The sequence below is a fragment of the Sus scrofa genome, chromosome 14, assembly GCF_000003025.6.
Source record: "Sus scrofa isolate TJ Tabasco breed Duroc chromosome 14, Sscrofa11.1, whole genome shotgun sequence".
In the NCBI taxonomy this organism is placed as follows: domain Eukaryota; kingdom Metazoa; phylum Chordata; class Mammalia; order Artiodactyla; family Suidae; genus Sus; species Sus scrofa.
The window spans coordinates 6,264,437-6,286,650 of NC_010456.5; the positions used below are offsets into that span (position 1 = coordinate 6,264,437).

The window sequence follows — 22,214 nt, forward strand, 5'->3', positions numbered from 1 at the left end:
AATTTTTTTTTAATATCCCTCATACCCTTAAAGAATGATGATATAGCCATTAGCTTGAAAGGGCTCGGAAATTCTAAAATTACTGGCTTGCATTCTGCCTTTAACCATGTTTTTATCGTTTAAACTTGTTTTCTTTTTTTCAATAGAGCGAGCACTTTTCATTTTTGGGTATTAACAATCAGTCCAACCTGACAGACATGCGTTGTCGAACTACCTTCTACACAGCACTTGGGCGTCTCCTCATGGTGGATTTAGGTACTGCAACAAATCCTAGAGGCTTCTAAAGTAATCTGGCACTGTTCTAAATTTTTACTTGAGGATAGAAAACTAGATGTGGGGGAGGTCTTTGATGTTGTATCAACAGTAACAAAACTCTGAAATAGCAGTCTGCTTTCACCAAGCACACATCATGTTTTCGGGGTCCCTGTTGCTGGAAGAGAGTAACAGTATGCATCTGAAGTTTTCATCTGATGTGTAGTGGTTTTGAAATTCTATTCATAAATCTCATCTGTAAAATAAAGGAATTGAAGAGTAAGATTCCTAAATGCCTCTTGTTGGCCAGGTAACCCCTCCTCCTGCATTGAGGTGCAACCCACCAGAGACAGATGGCCAGCACTGGCACATGTGAACCAGGAGAGCTTAGCACCGTTCTAGCTGTGGCTGTGATGTTAGCAGTTTGGGATCAGTTTATAACCTGAAGCTTAATAGTGTCATAATTTTTAGCTATTTAAATTTAACCCCACTAAAATTATATTATAAAACCTATATTTATGGAAGATTACCAAAAGGAAAAAAGAAAAGCCTCCACAAGCACCTGATTCAAGTATGAGTCTCATCCAGTCTCACCAGACTCAGTCCTTTCTCAACTGACTACAATTCTCACTAAGGAAAAATAAATAAGTAACAGAGTACCTTGTACACATGAGAATCTCTGATGTTGAAGCTCAATGTCAGAAAAAATAAGGGCATCCCTGACTAGATAATTTCTGTTGTGATTTTTCTAATTTAAAAGTTGTTTCTATATGCCCATTTTATTCTGAAATTACAATTAATACCTATTGGGATAATGAAGGGACCCTTCTGAATTATCCTCAGGTCTGCACATCTTTCATACCATCTTGTTTTCCATGCATACGTAACCTTGCGTTTTTTTATATTGGGGTCACACCCTGGGTTGTTTTCTTTACAGGAGAGGATGAAGACCAGTATGAGCAGTTCATGCTGCCACTCACAGCAGCGTTTGAGGCTGTGGCCCAGATGTTCAGCACTAATAGTTTCAACGAGCAAGAGGCAAAGGTGAGTCCTTTACCCACTGACCTATCAGTTTCTGGTTGAGGGCGGTCCCTGAGAGACTAAACTGGGTGTCACTGCAGAAAATAGCACTTGGCCGTAAGTTTCCAGTGATTTAGCTTTTTATTCAATCTCTTGGACTCCAGGGATTTTGAAGGAGAAGAACCAATGTAGGTTTACAAACTATTTTTATGTTAAAGTATGTTCTTAAACAGCCTTGAGGATTTTTTGTCTTAAGTTTTCAAATGTATTAACATAAAGTTTTTTGTTTTCTCATTGCTTTTTAATCACTATGGTACATTTACTTATGTCCCTTTTTCATTTTTAATACTGCTTTTAGTGCTCTCTTTTTTTTCTAGATCAGACCTGTTTTCTCGTAATAATCTTTGCCCCACCAAAAAATTTTTTTTCTCTCTTTTTTTTTTTTTCCTCTTTTGTCTTGGGCTCATTTTTTATCTGTATTTTCTGTTTGATTCATTTCTTCTCTTAATCTTTATTGTCATACATTCTCCTTGGGGTTATTCTGTTGTTGTAACTTAACTTTTCAGCCTTTCTTTTCTAATATGTAATCATTTAACAGTGTTCCTCAAGTGTATTATTCCACGAGCGGTGGTTGGTTTGTTTAAATTAGGGTAAAAAACAGGAGTCCCCGTCGTGGCACAGTGGTTAATAAGTCCGACTAGGAACCATGAGGTTGCAGGTTTGATCCCTAGCCTTGCTCAGCAGGTTAAGGATCCAGCATTGCTGTGAGCTGTGGTGTAGGTTGCAGACGCAGCTCGGATCCTGCGTTGCTGTGGCTGTGACATAGGCTTGGCAGCTACAGCTTCAATTAGACCCCTAGCCTGGGAACCTCCATATACCACGGGAGCGGCCCTAGAAAAGGCAAAAAGGCAAAAATAAATAAATAAAATAGAACTTAACCATCTTAGCCATTTTTAAAAAATTTTTTGTAGTTGATTCAGAATGTATTGTAGTTGATTCCATTCAAAAATTATGTTGCTATGATTCAGTTTTTCATTTTTTTTCCCATATGGTTTATCACAGGATACTGAATATACATCCCTGTGTTAGACAGTAAGACCTTGTTATTCATCTCGTGTATAACAGATGCATCTGCTAACCCCAAACCCCCAGTCTTAGGCATTGTTAAGTGAGCAGTTTAGCAGCATTAAGTATATTCACATTGTTGTGAAACAAATCTCCAGAATCCACACGTTTATTATGTAACATTTTCGTTATCGTTCAGATTTTGTATTTTCTAATTTCCATTAAGATTTCTTCTTTGACCTTTGAGTCATTTAATGGGTTTATGAATTTCCATATATATGGAATTTTTAAGTTACCTTTAGTTATTGATTTCTGGCTCAGAATTATCATTGCTTTGTTTTTGCTTTCCTCATCTTTTTACTTTATGCACACCTGCTCTCCTTATCTCTATATATCTCTGAACCAAAACCAGAAAACACTAGGCTATTAATATTTATAGGACTTTTTTACAGTGTTCATAAATGACACTGACACTGAATTTTAGAGCCACCAAATAGCCTGGGGTATTGCCCCTCCCCCACCCCAATGCCAGGCTTTACCTGACATTCTGAAGTTCTTTTTCATCCTTAAAAAGCTTCTAGTTTTCTCTCCAAATTAGCAAAGAAGTTAGAAAGCAACACCATTTGTCCAACTCTCCCCCCTCTTTTTTTTTTGGCCACAGCAGTGGAAGTGCCCAATAACCTAACCACTAGACAAGGGAACTCCCACAACTCTCTTCTCTCTACCCCAGTGTTCTGCAATCTGAGATGAGTACCACTCAAAGCTAAGGTTAATGTGGAACATCAGTAACAGGCTGGAGTATCAACCACTATGGAGGATTGCTGAGGGCTCTCAGTGAATTTCCCCCATCACGTTACTTCCATACAAAGCAAGTAAAGTTAATGACAAGAACCAGCTTGGCCATGAACAACAGTGTTACCATATCTTTGTCGTGCCTCATATAACAAGTTTTTAGATTGCCCACATCTTACTTAAAATTGAGTTTAGGAATAAAACTATTTGTTTAAAACTGGCTAGTGGCAGAAATGTAGAGTTTTTGACAAATGAATCAGAATGTTCAAATGTGCTACCTCCTTGAGCCTGCTGGTGACTTAATGCTTTAAAAATTGACTATTCAGAGCCCACTTAAGAAAGCATTGGATTTGGGAGTTCCCATTGTGGCGCAGTGGTTAATGAACCTGACTAGGAACCATGAGGTTGCAGGTTTGATCCCTGGCCTTGCTCAGTGGGTTAAGGATTCGGCGTTGCCATGAGCTGTGGAGTAGGTCGCAGATGCGGCTCGGATCCCGTTGCTCTGGCTCTGGCGTAGGCCAGGGCTACAGCTCCGATTAGACCCCTAACCTGGGAACCTCCATATGCCACGGGAGCGGCCCTGGAAAAGGCAAAAAAAAGACAAAAAAAAAAGAAAGCATTGGATTTGGAGTCTTGGTATTATAAGTCCTAATGCTGGCCCTCTTGTTACCTACCAGCACGAGTGTCGGCAAGTTATTTGAGCTCATTGGGCGGCAGGCTCTTTTTCTGTAAGAGTGTGGTATTAGTACTTTACACTTCCAAGATCGGACCCTTCAGTCTTATTTCGCTACACTTCAGCCAGAGGGCAGGTACCTTGTAGACTCTCAGCCTCCTCCTGGCAGGGTCTGCACTTGAGTTCCTTTGGTGCTGGCACCTTTGTAATGAGATGTGGTACCAGACCTTTAGGAGTATGGCTCTCTCCCTCCCCTTGTGTGGATGTTTTTTGCCTTTTTGTTGCTGTTGTTGTGCTCCCCCTCTTGAATAAGCTTCTTTGCTTTTCTGCTTTTTAAATATGATTTATCACATTAATGTCTGAAAATTTTAGCCTCTATTTTTGCTGTGATGGGCCAGGAACCACCTCTTTTTCTTGGCATAATAAGCTTCCAAAACTAATTATCCAAGTGAAAAGATTTTAATGGAAGAAATCAGTTCAGAATATTTGAGAAGGCATATTTGTTGATTGAGGGGAGGAAGCATTTGATTACAGATAGGTGCAGCCCCCATCAGGTGTTTATAGGTTTGATTTTCCTTCTATTTTTAACTTTATTTTTTGCCTTCTACTACAGAGAACTCTAGTTGGCCTAGTGAGAGACCTGAGAGGGATAGCTTTCGCCTTCAATGCCAAGACCAGCTTCATGATGCTGTTCGAATGGATGTATCCTAACTCATACTAGGGGCATACCACAGCAAGCCTTAACTGGAGTGCGTAGGGGTGGTGGAGTCATCAGGGAAGGAGGGGAAAGGAATTGTGAGGCAAGGAAGGTGAAGGGTTGCTCAGAAGTCCTGCCGTATGTCCTGTAAGCTGTCATTCCATAGTGGTCTACGATGCTCCAATGGCGTAATGCTGCCTGCTCTGGGCTCTGAGATTGGGAAATGGGTGAGGCAGCTTTTCAGTTTCTCTTTTAGGGTCCCATTATAAATGTTACGTGTGAATTTTGCCATACTTAGGAAAAACAGACTTTTCAATCTACTTTTTTAAAAAGAAAAAGGCAGCTCACTAGGAATTAGAACTAACCTTAAAACTTCATAATCTTGAACAAATCACTTCCAATCTAAGCACCTCTGTTTCTCAAATAGTGGCGTAAAGGAAAGAGCTGATAGCCTCTCATAAGTGGTAAGAGGAAAAATAACTATAGAATACATTGTGCTTCTTAGGAGAAAGACATTATGTCAATTACAGTGTGTCATTAGATGCCTCTTACAGTTAAAGGATACATATTGGATACATATTCACTTTAGCACCTTCTGGTTAGAAAAACTCTAAGATTAGCAAGCAAGAGACAGGAAACTAGAGAACTGTAATTTGGCAATTTGTGCTTGACCAGTAGTGAGAAATTACTTTCAAATCTGTACCTTCTGGATGCAGAATTCCTCCTTAGCTTTTCATCTGCAGCTATCCATCCTACATGCCAATTCTCCAGCGGGCAATTGAGCTGTGGTACCATGATCCAGCCTGTACCACACCTGTGCTCAAGCTGATGGCTGAATTGGTTCATAATAGGTAAGTGGAGAGATTTTCAAAGGGCACGATGCCCTTTTATCCAAGAAATCCCTGAGATAATTTACCTTTACCTAGCATTTTCAGCAGATTATAGAAGATAATTGAGTTCACTACTGTCAAAACTTGAAAACCTCTAAAATATTATATATTTTTTATTTGTTTGAGAGAACAGCATCCCCAGCCACACAAAGCCATAGCTGCTTGCAGGAAATAAGTCACTTTTAAAAAGAGTCTCAAGAGGGGAGTTCCTGTCGTGGTGCAGCGGAAACGAATCCGATTAGGAACCATGAAGTTTCGGGTTCGATCCCTGGCCTCCCTCAGTGGGTTAGGGACAGCATTGCCGAGAGCTGTGGTGTAGGTCACAGACACGGCTCAGATCCCGTGTTGCTGTGGCTGTGGCGTAGGCCAGCGGCTACAGCTCTGATTGGACCCCTAGCCTGGGAACCTCCACATGCCACGGGTGTGGCCCTAAAAAGACAAAAGATGAAAAAGTCTAAAGAGGGAGTTCCTATCGCAGCTCAGCAGTAAATGAACCTGACTAGGATCCATGAGGACGTGGGTTTCATCCCTGGCCTGCCTCAGTGGGTTAAGGATCCAGTGTTGCAGTGAGCTGTGGTATAGGTCGAAAATGCGGCTCGGATCTGGTGTGGCTGTGGCTGTGGCGTAGGCCGGCAGCTGTAGCTGTGATTTGACCCCTAGCCTGGGAACCTCCATATGCCGTGGTGCGGCCCTAAAAAAATAAATAAAAAGAGTATCTATTGTGCCAGATAAAATCTCTGCCCACTTAGATGTTAGGTTGTAGGGGTACAACAGACAGTAAAGCAAGTGTGGAAGATCATTTCAGACAGTGGTATATGCTATGAAAAAATAAAATAAGGTAATAAAACAGAAGGGAGTTAATTGATGGAGAGGAGTCAGAGAAAGCCCCTCAGAGAAGGTCATGTGAGTAACGGCCAGAAAGATTCTGGTAGCCCTGCAAAGACGACAGGAAGGGCATTCTAAGCAGAGGAAACAAGTGCAGAGGTCCTGAGATGGGCAGGCTTGCTGGGACTTGAGACAGCAGAGTGCCACTGGCCAGAGCCTGCTGAGTGAGGGCAGGCTGTGGTGGGTGGCCACTTAGTTAATCGGTGGCTGAAGAACGGCATGTAGCCTCATTACATGGGGAGCTGCTGGAGTGTTTCAACCAAGGGATTAAAATGGTCTCACTGACGTCATTTAAAGTGTCATTCCAGCTCTACTAGGAGAATGAGACTGTAGGGACAAGAGTGGAAGCAGAAGGACCATATGGGCAGATGGGTTCAGAGCATGTTGTAGAGCTGGACCTCGACGAGAATCAAGGGGACTTCTGGATTTGAGACCTCGCAGGGAGGGTCGGTGGCGCTCATTAAGTCTAGGGGAGCAAAGCAAGGAGGAGGATGCTGGTTCGGGGGACAGTGAGGAACCCAGCACTCAGGGTGCTGACATCGTTTGCCCTCCCTGCCTCACTGCCCTGTAGCATTCCCAGTCCCTTTACATCTTTTCTTATAAAGAGGCTTGTACCCCCCCCCTCAGTTGCCACTAAACTATAGGATAAATGTGGATTAATATCTGAAGGGCTGTGAGTTAGTAATACCAAGAAGTGACTGTGGTAGAAGCTATACTTAAACCACATTGAGAAGTTGAAGAGAACAAATTTGCATACTGCCTCATTTTCTTTGTTTCTTAAAAATCTTTTCAATCGGAGCAGTAGAGCTTGTCTTCAAGAGAGAGGCTGTAATGACTGGTTAAGTTCTTGGATTAATTTGATTATTTCACATTAGTACAGGTAGCCTGCATCTTTCATGCAAAAAGAATCACCTAAGTACTCAGGTGAGAGCCAGGAGCATGTCTTCCAGCAGCATGCCTCTGACTTCCCTCTGTTCTTTGCTCAGATCCCAGAGGCTGCAGTTTGATGTCTCTTCCCCCAATGGCATCTTGCTCTTCAGAGAAACCAGCAAGATGATAACAATGTATGGTAAGTGCTTCAGAGGAGCAGACCCCTGGGAGTGAATTCCAGCTCAGTCGCCACACTGCAGGGTGGGTCTCGGGCTGTGCTGCTCATACCCTTGTGCGACAGCACCTTCGGTGGCCAGAGTTAAGAGGGCTGAGTGGGCAGCAAACTGTCGGTTACCATGTGGTTGAATCAGCATGTATCTTGCGTCTCCTCAGGCAATCGCATCCTGACACTAGGAGAGGTCCCAAAGGACCAGGTCTATGCACTGAAGCTCAAGGGCATCTCCATCTGCTTCTCCATGCTGAAGGCTGCTCTCAGTGGGAGTTACGTCAATTTTGGAGTCTTCCGTCTCTATGGGGACGATGCCCTGGACAATGCTCTACAGACCTTCATCAAGCTGCTCCTCTCTATTCCCCACAGCGACCTCCTGGTAAGCCCAAAGCCTCATTGACGGGATCTGAGCCCCTCATCATGTGTCATGTTTAGTCTGGTTTTTTTGTTCGTTTGTTTTTCCTTTTTTTTTTTCCCCTGAGACCATGAGTGACTGTTGAACTAGAAGCCAGTTCCAGCTAGGTCTTCTGTCTTCCTGTCTGAAGGGAACTATTTGATTTAAAGATCTTGCTTCATGTGTGCTGAGCTACACAGCACCTAGGCTGATTTTCGTCGTCCTTCTCCCACAGGATTACCCCAAGCTCAGCCAGTCTTACTACTCACTACTGGAAGTCCTGACCCAGGACCACATGAACTTTATTGCAAGCCTGGAACCTCATGTCATCATGTATATTCTCTCTTCCATTTCCGAAGGACTTACTGCACTTGGTAAGCACTGGGTTGGTTGGTTGGCTGGTTGGTTTTTACCATTTAACTAAGCAGAAAGGAGAGAATCTTGCCCCAGTATCCCAAAGGATTACTGCTTCGGGGAGTTGGCCTAAACAGAGTATATAACTCATGGGCACATTCTCATCCAGCAAAAACTCACTGATCCCCTCCTAAGGACCAGGCACTGTGCATGCGAGGCAGGAGCTTTAGGAGCTAGGCTTTAGGGGCTTTTTATCTGGAAGATAAAACAGACATGTAAAAAGACAACTGCCTGTTTACCACATTTAACCTACTTGCACACAGTAGTAGGGGTGAGTACCAGGTGCTGTGGGAGAGCTGGAGAAGAATCCTTAACCTCCTGGGTTTAAGGAGCTAGGGTCCTGCAAGGCTGGCCTAAAGGATGGGTGTCAAAGCATACATAAAGCTAAAGGCTGAGCAGCAGGCGTTTTCACGCTAGTCGGGGAGGATGCTTCCTAGTATCAGGAACAGCCAGTACCAGCCCCTAGAGGCCAGCGAGAGCCAGGAAATCCACATGGCTGGCACCTTTGCACAGGAGGAGAGAGGAAGCAAGAGAAGCTGGAGGGGCAGATCTAGAGATCACCAAGGGTGCTCTTCAGTCAGGTCAGGTGCTTGGAGTCTATCCTTAGGGCAGTGGAAGCAGTGGAAGGGTTTACACAGCCAGCTCTATATGTTTGTCCGTCCTACTCCACCTGGGTCTAGTCAACCATCTTGTCGACCACGCTGCCTTCCAGCAATCTTAGTAGGTGTGTATGTGTTGAGAGAATAAAATACATTGTTATATTAGGCTGAGCAAATGCACAGAGAATGACTTGGATTGTCTACTGTGGTGAGTCAGCCATACTTCTTTGTCACTTCTTTGATAGGCATTTAACTTCCAGCAGGGTGCAGAGCCATATCTAGAACAGTCTAGCCAGGGTATCAGACCCTGCTTTGAAGGCTGCTTTACAGCTTCTTAAAAAATAGAGGAACCACTGTGGTACAGTAGAAATGAATCCGACTAGTAACCGTGAGGCTGCAGGTTCGATCCCTGGCGTCACTCAGTGGGTTTAAGGATCCAGTGTTGCCGTGAGCTGTGATGTAAGTTGCAGATGTGGCTTGGATCCCATGTTGCCGTGGCTGTGGCGTAGGCCAGTAGCATGCCATGAGTGCGACCCTAAAAAGCAAAAAAATAAAAAAATAGAGGAACTTCTGCATGAGTGGAAACGGGACAGTTTACTCTTGAAGGGATTCATCCCTTAGTCCCCTGGCCTCGTCTCACCCAGCTAGCTCTGTCTGCAGCCTGGGCTGTAGTGTCTGCAGCTTCCTGCCACACCTTCCCCCGGAGATGCCATAGGTAAATAATAGAGTGCCCCACTCTAACAAACTATAGATACTGACAGGCTTTGTGAAGCTGCGTTTAGTGACCCAGAGAACAGATGTGAGTAGTACAGGCTCACATCTCAGACTTAGATTCTAACCACTAGCAGTGTGATCTGGAGGGAAGACAACTACCTCTCCAAACTTAGTTTTTCTCATTTATAAAATGGAATACCTGCCTCCTGGAGTTCTCAAAAGAATAGAGATACTAACTTCTTTTATGCACAACAATAGCACAATATGTGGCAATAAACGTACTTGCTATATATAGTACAAGCTTTTTGTTATTTTTTTTATGAAGCAGAAGACATAAATCCACATCACACTGAGTCAGTAATTTCAGTATTATTTCTTTATATTGGTAGCTTTTATGACACACTTGCTTTCAAACTTAGAATGGGACCTTGGTGGACGGCGAGGGTGAGAGGTTAATAGGCAGCATCCTAAGCCATGGTCTTGGCTGAACTGGCCACAGTTCCCAGTTGGCCTGGGTACCTCTTTGGGATCTCAGCTAAGGGCATCTGACATTTGCCCAAATCACCACGAGCAGCTCTCTTCCACCTCTGCCCTTTCTTCCAGACACCATGGTATGCACAGGCTGCTGCTCCTGCCTGGACCACATCGTGACATACCTCTTCAAGCAGCTGTCACGCAGCACCAAGAAGAGGACGACGCCCCTGAACCAGGAAAGTGACCGCTTTCTGCATATCATGCAGCAGCATCCAGAGATGATCCAGCAGGTGAGGAACGTGAGGGGCGGGAGGCAGTGTGGGGTGTTCCACAGTGGAAGAACCTCTCTGCGAGAGGGAGGGGAGGCCAAGCAAGATGCGGTGTCTGACTAACATCTTACCTGGTTGATGCTGCCAAGGCGAAGTTTAAGTCTTAAATTGCAATAGAGTTTGAGTTTGCTGAGTAATCACTGGATATGGATATAGAAAATCAGAAAAAAAAAAAAAATCAGGTTCTGAGTTGTTCTCAGTGTCACACTAACCTCCATGCCTTGGGCCTGTCCTATGAGCACTATCCTCCTTCCCTGACAATGACTTTGCTCTTCCATTGCCATAAATGGAGCATGACTTGGCAGTACTTAGCTGTAAAATGTATACTGCCACTTGCAAAATAGAAACAAGAATGCAGGACAAAAGGAGATAACTGAAGACAAGGAGATCAAACCATATGCCTGCCATTATTTTATTTGTTTGCAACATTGTTTCAAAAATAAGATATGTAGAAATATACCAGAAAAAAATAGATAAGGAAAAGGAATCAATGGAATTATTTAGATTTTTAGCCAACGGTAGTTTAACCAATCTCATTTTGTCTTCAAAATGAGTAGTGGGGAGTTCCCCTCGTGACTCAGTGGTAACGAATCTGATTAATATCCATGAGGATGCGGGTTTGATCCCTGGCATCACTTAGTGGGTTAAGGATCCGGAGTTGCTGTGAGCTGTGGTGTAGGTTGCAGCTCAAATCCCACGTTGCTGTGGCTGTGGTGTAGTCTGGCAACTATAGCTGATTCCACCACTTGCCTGGGAACTTCCATATGCCATGGGTATGGCCCTAAAAAGACCAGAAAGAAAGGAAAAAAAAAAAAGAGAAGTAGTGAACATCCCCAAAATGTTATAAAGCTCTTCTAAGAAAAGTTCTTGGGAGCTATACTGGGAACTAGAGTGCAAGGTGGTTTTGCCTTGTTAGAATCATTTACTTGACCCATCCCATTCCCAGAAAAATCAGGGTTAACTGGGAAGGTCCTTTTTTGTGTGTCTTTTTGTCATTTCTTGGGCCGCTCCCGTGGCATATGCAGGTTCCCAGGCTAGGAGTCAAATCAGAGCTGTAGCCGCCGGCCTACACCACAGCCACAGCAACGCGGGATCCAAGCCGCGTCTGCCACCTACACCACAGCTCACGGCAGCGCCAGATCCTTAACCCACTGAGCAAGGCCACGGATCGAACCCACAACCTCGTGGTTCCTCGTCGGATTCGTTAACCACTGCGCCACGACGGGAACTCCGGAAGGTCCATTTTTAAATGAATTACCAAAGCAATTTAAAGAGCAGGGAAGGAAATACCTTAGAAACAAAACTTACCTTATAACAGAAGATGAAAGTGATTCTTCATGAAATATTTATCTGGTCTACTCTAGACAGAAAAGTCCTTCATCCTAATGAACTCCTATATTTAGAATCCATAATTCTGCCTTGGGTAGCCACACACGAGGTCACTGCCTCTGACTCTCCATTCCCAGATGCTGTCAACGGTGCTGAACATCATCATCTTTGAAGACTGTAGGAACCAGTGGTCTATGTCCCGACCCCTGCTTGGCTTGATACTACTCAATGAAAAGGTAAGAGAGCCAGAGCCGGGGTAGGCACGCATCTGGCTGTCACTGTCCAGGGCACCGTGAGAAACAGAAACACCCTGGTTTTTGTGGTGAAAGAGGGAAAATGGCCTACTTTCTGAGCATGTCCTATTCACGCTCTCAACAACACATAGTCACTTAATGGTTAGAAGTCAGCAACTGGTAGTACAGACAAAAGGTCAAGGATGAGGAAGTGTTAGAAGAGAATTACCTGGAGACCAGAGCACCTAAGACCTACATTCTAGTTTCAGCTCTGCTATAAACATAAGTAAGTCTAGAGATGGAGCTCCATTGTGGCTCAGTGGTAACAAACCTGATTAGTATCCATGAGGACGTGGGTTCGCTCTCTGGCCTCGCTCAGTGGGTTAAGAATCCTGAGTTGCCATGAGCTGCACTATAGGTCGCAGACGATGCTCGGATCCCATGTTGCTGTGGCATAGGCTGTGGCGTAGGCTGGCAGCTGCAGCTCCAATTCCACCTATATGCCATGGGTGTGGTCCTAAAAAGACAAAAAATTAAGTCTAGAGATTCCTATAAAAGAAGAATCTGGGGAGTTCCCGTCGTGGCGCAGTGGTTAACGAATCCGACGAGGAACCATGAGGTTGCGGGTTCGGTCCCTGCCCTTGCTCAGTGGGTTAACGATCCGGCGTTGCCGTGAGCTGTGGTGTAGGTTGCAGACGCGGCTCGGATCCTGCGTTGCTGTGGCTGTGGCGTAGGCCGGCGGCTACAGCTCCGATTCAACCCCTAGCCTGGGAACCTCCATATGCCGCGGGAGCGGCCCAAGAAATAGCAACAACAACAACAACAAAAAGACAAAAAGACAAAAAAAAAACCTGACCCCCTTGCTGTACAGTGGGAAAATAATAATTAAAAAAAAAAAAAAAAAAAAAGACAAAAAAAAAAGAAGAAGAATCTGGATCATATGACCCTCACAGCACTTATAAATTTTAAAGTCTTGATTTTTAAGTAGGATAAAAATATATTGTCCTACAGGTACTTGCTTAAACTTGCTTGAACTTAAAAAAAAAAAAAAAAAAAAGTATGTTTCTTCTTGGAGAACACACCTTCCATTTCTGCAGGTGATGGAAAGCTCATCAGCCTTCCCCATTTTTTTCTCCTATAGTATTTTTCTGACCTAAGGAACAGTATCGTGAACAGCCAGCCACCAGAGAAACAGCAGGCTATGCATCTGTGTTTTGAAAACCTGATGGAAGGCATTGAGCGAAATCTTCTAACGAAAAACAGGGACAGGTGAGTGTAGAGGGCTCTGCCAAGAAATCCTAGGCAACTCGTTTTTCAAATCATTGAAATGAGGGAGACCCCTTAAAAGTCTTAGAGCCATCTCAAGCAGTACTGCCCAATAGAATATCAAGCCATACAAGTAATTTTAAATTTTCTAGTTGCCACATCTAAAAGGGGTTGTTTAAAAAAAAAAAGCAGCATTCAATTTAATATATTTTTAACTCATGTAGTCAAAATATTACCGTATCATTTTGTAATTGGTATTTTTAAATGGAGAATTTTAACATTCTTTTTATTGTACTAAGTCATCAGGATCCTTTGTATTTTACACTTAAATTGTCTTTAATTTTAATTAATTTAAAATATGGTATTTAAAGTTCATTAAGGTGCAGTTGAACACCTGGATTTTAAATGTCTTTTAATTAGATTCAGTTCCTTAGTTACACTGAGCACATTTCACATGCTCAACAGCCACATGTGGCGGATGGCTACCATACTGGACAACACAGCTCTGTTGGCATTCAGAAATGAGACAGCTTCATTCTCTTCCAGCCCTCACTTTGTGAGAGTAACCTTCCATCTCTGTCAGTGAGATTCCTTTTGTGCTGCCATGAGCCCAAGGTGATCCTCCAAGCCCTAGATTTGACCAGATCTCAAGCCTGCCCTGAAGCTGTCAGGTAGAAGAGGGCCTTAAACTAGCTCAACTTTCCCTTGAGGTCTTAAGACGGAGGTAAACTGACCTTAGAAATAGAATCCATTGATTCATGCAGTTCTGCTCTTGGTAGCCACTAGTCTGCTCAAGACATTCTAGGCAGACTTTCCGCTTCCACCCCACTCCCCCAACCTACATGCATCCTCTCTGTAGGTTCACCCAGAACCTGTCAGCATTCCGTCGAGAAGTCAACGATTCGATGAAGAATTCCACTTATGGCGTGAATAGCAATGATATGATGAGCTGACACCTCCTTGGACTCTACGTGTACAGAGCAGCGTCCCTTTGGTCTGGCCCAGAGGGGCAAACAATTACAAAGGAGAGGGCCTGGCTGATCCTGGCCCCCTCCTCCAGGGGTGTGGGGAAAATGGCAAAGGTCAACTAGCTTCTTCCCCAGGGAATAGGGGTGTGAGTGCACTCACTGGGGGGCAGGGCGCTGCTGGTTCCTGGGGGACTGGGTGGGAAGGGTGGTGGGAGGAGACAGAGACACAAATGTGTGAGACTCCAGCCTCCTCCTCCTGGGGCCACCCAAGGGGAAAGAACCCCCAGTGTCCTGCCACAACCTGCCTTGTATAAACATGTACATTTTTTCATAACATTTTGAACAAGGTTTATATTGACTCAAGTTTAAAAACAAAGTGTGACTGAAAAATTTTTACAGAGTCTAGTGCACCAATGCTGATGTGAGGGGTTGTGTATGCGAGTGAGGAAAAAAAAATGTGTATTCTGGTGGCCTGAAGCTTTACTGGACGAGGATGTGTGAACGTGCAGAGATATATTTAGTGACACAGTGTAGAGAGGCAAAAAAAAAAAAAAGTAAAAATTCCAAATGTATATTTTTTCTTATCGCCCTTTCCCTGCCCCCAAATTCTCACTTCCTGTTACTATATTACCCTTGTTATTAGGAACTCTAAGCCATGCAGAGCACCATCCCTCCCCCTCAGCCAGAAACGCTGCCCTGGGTCCCTTGGCCTCTTGCAGTGAAAGACAACTCCAGCTAAAAGTGTTCGGTGTTCTTAGCTTCATCCTCTTTCCCACTCTGCTTACCCTCATCCTCAGACAGATGCCTCTTGCTTTTAAAAGTCAGATGCGACCCTGTGTTTTAGGGTTCCTAGTCTCTGCAAAGGTGGAGACCAGAGAGAAGGAACTGAGCCAGCTGCTCTCCCTTTGAGCAGTCTGGATGAGTCCACCAGAGGCCCAGTGGCGTGTGGCCAATAACTTTCAGTCTTCCCCAGCCGTCGAGGCAGTGTGTGTGGATGTGTGCGTGTGGATATTTATATATGTACCCTGCACTCGTGAATGTATGAACTGGAGGAAGTTACTACAGTGGAGGGGTTCTTAATAACAAGGTCTGCCTAGCATGAAGTATTTAACATTCTCCCACTCCTTTAAAAATATACATTTTTATAAAATGAAAACCATAATAAATGTTTTGAATATTAAAAAAAATTAACCTACAGAGGAAAATTAATGGAGAAAGCTATTTGCCTTGTACTTTTTCCACAATTGTTGCTGCTAGTTGTACGCATCTCTAGTTCAGCTCTTGCCCATGGGACACTCATCAATTAGGTTTTATTTTTATTTCTCTCCTCTACCCCCAGAAACAAGCCTGTTGATTTTTTTTTTTTTTTTTTTTTTCCTTCTCCTCTGGCGACTGTGTGGTGAATCCTTTCTTGCGTGATCAGGTTGCGGATAGACTTGTAAGGGTGTTTGCTGCATACAGTGTAAGCATTGTGACCGCCAATAAACTTCAATGGTTTCTACTGACATGGTTTCAGCAATCAAGTCTAGTGTGTCTACAGGGACATGTCTCACTCTGAACACATGACGGTGTTTGAAACGTGCATTCCTAAAAGCCAGTGGGTGACAGGGACCGTTCAAGCTAACCTTCTGACATTAGCTTGTTGCTCCTTTGACTAAGTCTGACTCAGTGTCTTTTATCTATCTGTATATAGAAAATATGCTGGGTCCATAGCTATAAAAGTGAAGCCACTCTACCTCTTTATGAGCTTCCAGGCATAACATGGTAACCAGGAGAGAGGTAAGAATTGCAGAAACCCAGTTAAGTTAATGTTCAGATGTCTGCTCCTCTAATGTGGACTGGGCTTCACTCATTAGACCCTGACATGTTTAAAGATAAATGTTATCCCTTAAAACACTGCACAGACCTCATGAGCCATAATTACCAAGTGAAGAACACTATAGTTAACAGAGTATTTCTCATGCCCATGCTATGAAGTACTTAGGTATAAAAGAACTTGGTTGCCAGGAACATTGAAAAGTATTAAGGTACTACAATACCTACCTGTACCTTAATGCAGATTTATATTCAGTAATCACAGCTGTAGAGGGCCACTCCTGTCCACTAGATTTAGCTACTTTTTGTCTATTTGGTCTCTGGTCCAAAGTTATTTCAGTGACACCCCCCCCCAAAAAAAAGTATATTCTAATAGCTAGAAGACAAATAGAATTGATTCATCTTAGCCAAGTCTCTATCTAAGCCTAACAAAAATTGAACACAGCCAGGCTTCATTCATATGCAGAATGCTGCAGTCACATGCTCCAGTGACCTGGAATTCTAATTTTGTAGTAAATAAGATAAAATACAACTTTCTCACAGGTACCTGAAAGAGAAATCCTCCCTGTCCCCAACTATCCTGAGCTACAGTTTTATCAGCAAAATCCCAAACCCCACCTTTCCTTCCACAAAAGCAATTTCAAAGGCAAAAAATTTAGCAGAGATGCTATCTCCTCAGTGCAGCCCTAAGCACTGTCCATCACGACACAGTTAAAATCTTACCAAACATATCAAACTTTTAAACAGTAAAGCTGCTTTCTTGAACACCCCCAAAATAGCCTCTTTTTTTGTGATCAAGTATAAGCAGTTTCACACGCTTCAGCCTAACAATGTTTATCTTTAAACTTTGGTTCCTCAAGAAATCTCATGGCGGCTTTATTTAGTTGAAGCATGAGGTTATTACTTTCTAAGCTATCCTGGGCATCAAGTCAGGCATCTTTGGACAGTGTTTCCTGACACAAACTACCCTGACGTTAATAAAACACCTTGAGTCTTTATTGCAGATTACTAAACTGTATTATGTGTATATGTATGTATTTGTTTTGTTGACCAATAAATAGGGTTATCTATTCCCTCTAAAGTATAAATCAGACAAAGGAAGAAGAGATTTGGCCAAGGATTAAATTTTAGGTTTCTAGATTTTAAGAAGTAAGGGCTTTCAGCCACATACCAATTTTCTAATGACAAGTAACAACCTACTAAGAAATAATAGTTTTATATTCTGCAAACACAAACTTATTAAAAACTTATTTTCTTCCCCCAAGTGGGAAAATGTTCTAATTCCGTGTGAAGTTTCAACCAAGTGTGGAAACAGGCCACTTTTCAAAACACCTGTGGTCATAGGGTAAGATGAACTGACTAGAGTGCCAAAACACCTCTCTGCATCCTGTCTACTACCACTGGCCAGTCCTCTTTCCACCCAAAATTTTAAGCTACATCTACAAATAAACCTAGATCTACAAAGATAATTACAAGGTACCTGCAAAAGCCATAGCTCTGATAACAAGACCTGGGAAAATGTAAATAATAACTATTTTAAAAGTCCTAGTTCTTAAAACTTGTTTTTTTGGTTTTGTTTTTTTTTTTTTTTTTTTTGGTCTTTTTAGGGCCATGCCCATGGCATGTGGAGGTTCCCAGGCTAGAGGTCATTGCCACCAGCCTATGCCAGAGCCACGCAATGTGGGATCTGAGCCGTCTGCGACCTATGCCACAGCTCAAGGCAACACCAGATCCTTAACCCAATGTCAGGGATCAAACCCACATCCTCATGGATGCTAGTTGGGTTCATTAACCACTGAGCCAAGACAGGAACTCCAAAAAGATGAGAATTTACTCACCAGTCATAATTACTACAGCAACCAAAGTTAGGTGCTAGATAATGTCTAAGGGTTCTTGCCTCTGTAGCTGGTCTCCTGAGTATTATATCTTATGTTTCTTAAATACTCTGGAATTCACTGCTCAGCCACTTTGGTGTGTTTCAGGATCAATGAGTTTCATTGAACAAATCTGCTGCCAGACAATGGGACATCAGATGATCTGAATAGAGGGTGAGGAGTTCCCCAGTAGCCCAGGAAATTGGGGATCTGACATTGTTGCTGATGTGGTGCAGGTTCAATCCCTGGCCCCAGAACATCTGCATGGCACAGGCACAGCAAAAAAAGAAAAGAAAAAAAAGGGATGAGGATGAAATTAAGCTTGGTTTTGGTTCCTAGGATTGCCTGACTGCTGTCTATTCATTCGTCAGCATCCACTATAAGCCATATACTTTTTAGAGTCAACAACAGAAGGAAACTAAAAAGAAGAGCAAAAAACATAATTTACAAGGGAAATGCACTGTCACTCTTCTCTGTAAAATCCCCCAACAGTACAAAGTGACTCCAGAATAGGGTAGTGAACAATACTTACACAAGCGTCATACACAGTTATATTTTAATTCTGTTTGAGAACCACGACGACAGACGACTTATAAAACATAAGCACAACAGCATCACCTAAATGGCCCAAACCATCCCATTAATGGGTCACAAAGAAAAGAGTTCCCCTCGTGGCGCAATGGAAACAAATCCAACTAGGAACCATGAGGTTTCAAGTTCAATTCCTGGCCCTGCTCAGTGGGTTAAAGGATCTGGCGTTGCCGTGAGCTGTAGTATAGGCCGCAGACATAGCTTGGATCTGACGTGGCTGTGGCTGTGGTGTAGGCTGGCAGCTGTACCTCTGGACCCCTAGCCTGGGAACCCCCACATGCCGTGGGTGTGGAAAAGGAAAAAAAAAAAAATGATGACAAGTGAGGAATCTCCTAACCCCTGCTGTTGGATAACAAATTAAGAAAGTAGATGCATATCTGGATTCAAGCTCTAGAGAACAAACTCAGGATAAGAACCGATTAAGTGGATAGTAAGTTTGGTCTTATGTAAAGCTCAGAGGAGCCACTCTTCAGCATTTAATAGAAGGGTGGACAAACCTAAGATCAGTATCTTTGAAATCAGACCCAAGCCATCCACCCTCAGCTCTTATAGACTGATGACAACACTGCATTGGTAAACCATCCTCTCAAGGCTAAATTAGTTCAATTGGAAAACTAATGGAAATGAAACCACTTTTCAGTTAAAGAATATAACCAGCCATTATCATTTCTATTTATCTGGAAACCATTTCCCCACCTTTTAACACCTTGGAGTTTGAGACGTGTCACAAGGCAAACCAAGTCATAAACTACCAACCAAGCTACAAACTGCAAGAGAACCCTTCCATTCAATTAGACTGTTGGCACTTCCATCTCTGCCTCTACACCCTACCTTGTGCCCTTTGCCCATCTTTTCAAACTGAGAGAGGGTGTATTTCGGGATCGAGGAGTCACTAAACAAGCTGCCAGAGGGTGGGACACCAGATGATCAGAATGGAGAGAGCCTTCGTATCTGCAGACTCCCCGTCCTGTCCCTAAGTCTTAGGGCGTACTCACCCGTTTAACTGAGCTATTTCTAACCTCACTAGCTCCCTGTCCCAGCAACCAAAACGTGCTCCTGCGAGCTAGGACCGAAGAAAAAGATGAATGTAAAGGATGTGTATATGGGACGTGGGAGGAGCTGCAGGAGATGGTAGGTGGAGAGTAGTTGGACCTCATTTGGGTGAAGGCCCTACAGAAAGAGACCTCGACTGCCTGCGTTGAGCGCGTTAAAACTCACACTGTTTGCAGAGGCCTCTGACAGTAGCCTCCCAGCCCTGCCAAGGAAATCGGGAAAGGATTCACCCCTGACCCGGCAGGGCTTCCCCAACAAGCCTCCGCGCACCGGAGAAGGTTCAGCGCGGTGCTTCCGTCCCCGCCGCACCTGCGCAGACAGCCCCGCGTCCGAGGCGTGTCCTCTCAGCTTCGCCGCGCCCCCACCGCTGCCGCACTGCGCAGGCGCAGTCACGACTCCTTCCTCCGCTACGTGCGCTGCGATGGCAGATTCAAGTGGGGTCTGTGCGGGTTGTAGTTTCGGGAGCTTTCATTTGGGGGAAGGTCAGAGTTGAACCATGCGCCCGGTGGAGGTATTCACAGTGGCACTGTTCAAGGACTTGGCCTCTGGCTGGGAAGAAAACCAGTGGAGTGGGCAAAACAGACCGAAAAAGAAGGCTTTTGGGAGCTCTGTTCGAGATACGAAGGAGGAGCCTCCCAGAGGAGCCCAAACTGACCTAACCGGGTTGGAAGAAGGCGGGGAAGAACACTCAGCGCGAAGCACTGAGGGGGAAACGTCTTGTACCTTCCCAGGAGCTGCAAATATAGCATGACCAAAGAGGGAGTGCAGTCCCCTATGTGTCTGTGGAGCACAGGAGGCTGGGATTTGATCCTAAAAACCATTAAGTCTCAAGGTAGCCTAGTGACCAATCCTAATTATTTAATTTACCAACTAGTGATTAATAAGGATTTGAACGAAGGCAAGGGCTGTGGGGAAAGAGTTGAGCAATACTGGGAATGAGGGGTGGAATCAACAGGACTCTGTGTAAGGGTAAAGGAAAGTGGATTTTAGTACCATTCGTGGGATCCAGAATAGAGTAGCAACTGAGTCAAAGTGGAGGAATCATGGGGAAGAGGTCAGAGTACTTGGTGAGCCTGAATGGAACTGTGATCCAAGGCGACTTCCATGCTCTTGCAAGCAGAGCCCTGGAATTGCACGAAACAATCGGAAAATAGAAGCGGAGGGAACATGTCCAGATAATTTTATGAAACAAGCCTTTCCTGATACCAAAACCAAAGACATTAAAGAAGACAGAAAACCTTTGGACATAGCCCTCACAAACATGAATGCAAAAATACTTAATAAAATATGAACAAATCAAATCCAGGAATATATAAGAAAGCATAAAATGTCATGACCAAATGGGACTGTTCATGGAAATGCAACGTTGATTTAAAACATTAAAAAAAAAATCAGGAGTTCCCGTCGTGGCGCAGTGGTTAACGAATCGACTAGGAACCATGAGGTTGCGGGTTCGGTCCCTGCCCTTGCTCAGTGGGTTAACGATCCGGCATTGCCGTGAGCTGTGGTGTAGGTTGCAGACTCGGCTCGGATCCTGTGTTGCTGTGGCTCTGGCGTAGGCCAGTGGCTACAGCTCCGATTCGACCCCTAGCCTGGGAACCTCCATATGCCGCGGAAGCGGTCCAAGAAATAGCAACAACAACAACAACAACAACAACAAAAATCAATAAATGTAATTCACCATATAAACAAAGGCGAAAAAGCTGGTCATCTCAATGGATAAAGAAAAAGCATGTGACAAAATATAATTCAAGATTAAGATTTTCAGCATTCTAGGAAAAACAAAAAAAAAAGGCAGGAGTTCCCGTCGTGGCGCAGTGGTTTACAAATCCAACTAGGAACCATGAGGTTGCAGGTTCGGTCCCTGCCCTTGCTCAGTGGTTAACGATCCGGCGTCGCCGTGAACTGTGGTGTAGGTCGCAGATGAGGCTCGGATCCCACGTTGCTGTGGCTCTGGCGTAGGCCCCTAGCCTGGGAATCTCCATATGCTGCAGGAGCGGCCCAAAAAATGGCAAAAAAAAAAAAAAAAAAAAAAAAAGATTTTCAGCATTCTAGGATTAGAAAGAAATGGGCCTAGCCCATTAAAGGACATCTATGAAAACCCTACCACCGGAGTTCCCGTCGTGGCGCAGTGGTTAACGAATCCGACTAGGAACCATGAGGTTGCAGGTTTGATCCGTGGCCTTGCTCAGTGGGTTAAGGATCTGGCGTTGCAGTGAGATGTGGTGTAGGTTGCAGACGCGGCTCGGATCCCGAGTTGCTGTGGCTCTGGCGTAGGGCAGTGGCTACAGCTCCAATTAGACCCCTAGCCTGGGAACCTCCATATGCTGCAGATGTGGCGCTAGAAAAGGCAAAAAGACAAAAAAATAATAATAAAAATAAAATGCAGAAACAGACCAATATATATGGTTAACTGACTTTTGACAGAAATGCCAAGGTAATTCAATAGAGAAAAAGAATAGCCTTTTCCAAAAATGGTCCTAGAGGAATTAAATATCCACTTGGGGTGGGGGGTAATGAACCTCTATCCTTACCTAACACTATGCGCAAAATTCAACTTCAAATGCCTCGCAGATGTAAAATCTATACTACAAGAGTTCTAGAAGGAAACAGGAGACATTTTTCACACGCTTGGTTTAAAGATCTCTTAAAATATCAAAAACATGATCCTTCATCAAATTTTTAAATTTCTGCTCTTCAAAGGATACCATTTTAAAAAATGAAAACACAAGCCATAGACAGGAATGAAAAATCCTTGAAATACATATACTTGACACAAATAAGAACA

The 22,214-nt window shown here is 43.8% G+C and overlaps 1 protein-coding gene across 4 annotated transcripts in view; it reads left to right on the forward strand.

Annotated features, from left to right (window-relative positions):
* Window positions 1-15,598, forward strand: part of XPO7 (exportin 7) — a 91,995-nt gene extending 76,397 nt beyond the window's left edge. For 3 of the 4 annotated variants that reach the window (XM_021073573.1, XM_013990257.2, XM_013990258.2), the window contains 11 exons: window positions 147-255; window positions 1,190-1,296; window positions 4,416-4,504; window positions 5,243-5,350; window positions 7,261-7,343; window positions 7,538-7,752; window positions 8,003-8,141; window positions 10,098-10,258; window positions 11,764-11,862; window positions 13,001-13,128; window positions 13,985-14,661. In XM_021073573.1, coding sequence (XP_020929232.1) covers window positions 147-255; window positions 1,190-1,296; window positions 4,416-4,504; window positions 5,243-5,350; window positions 7,261-7,343; window positions 7,538-7,752; window positions 8,003-8,141; window positions 10,098-10,258; window positions 11,764-11,862; window positions 13,001-13,128; window positions 13,985-14,078 — 1,332 coding nt within the window. In that variant the 3' untranslated portion in view covers window positions 14,079-14,661. Of the gene's footprint in view, window positions 1-146; window positions 256-1,189; window positions 1,297-4,415; window positions 4,505-5,242; window positions 5,351-7,260; window positions 7,344-7,537; window positions 7,753-8,002; window positions 8,142-10,097; window positions 10,259-11,763; window positions 11,863-13,000; window positions 13,129-13,984 lie in introns of all 4 variants that reach the window. The other variant, XM_021073572.1, reaches the window with a different exon arrangement.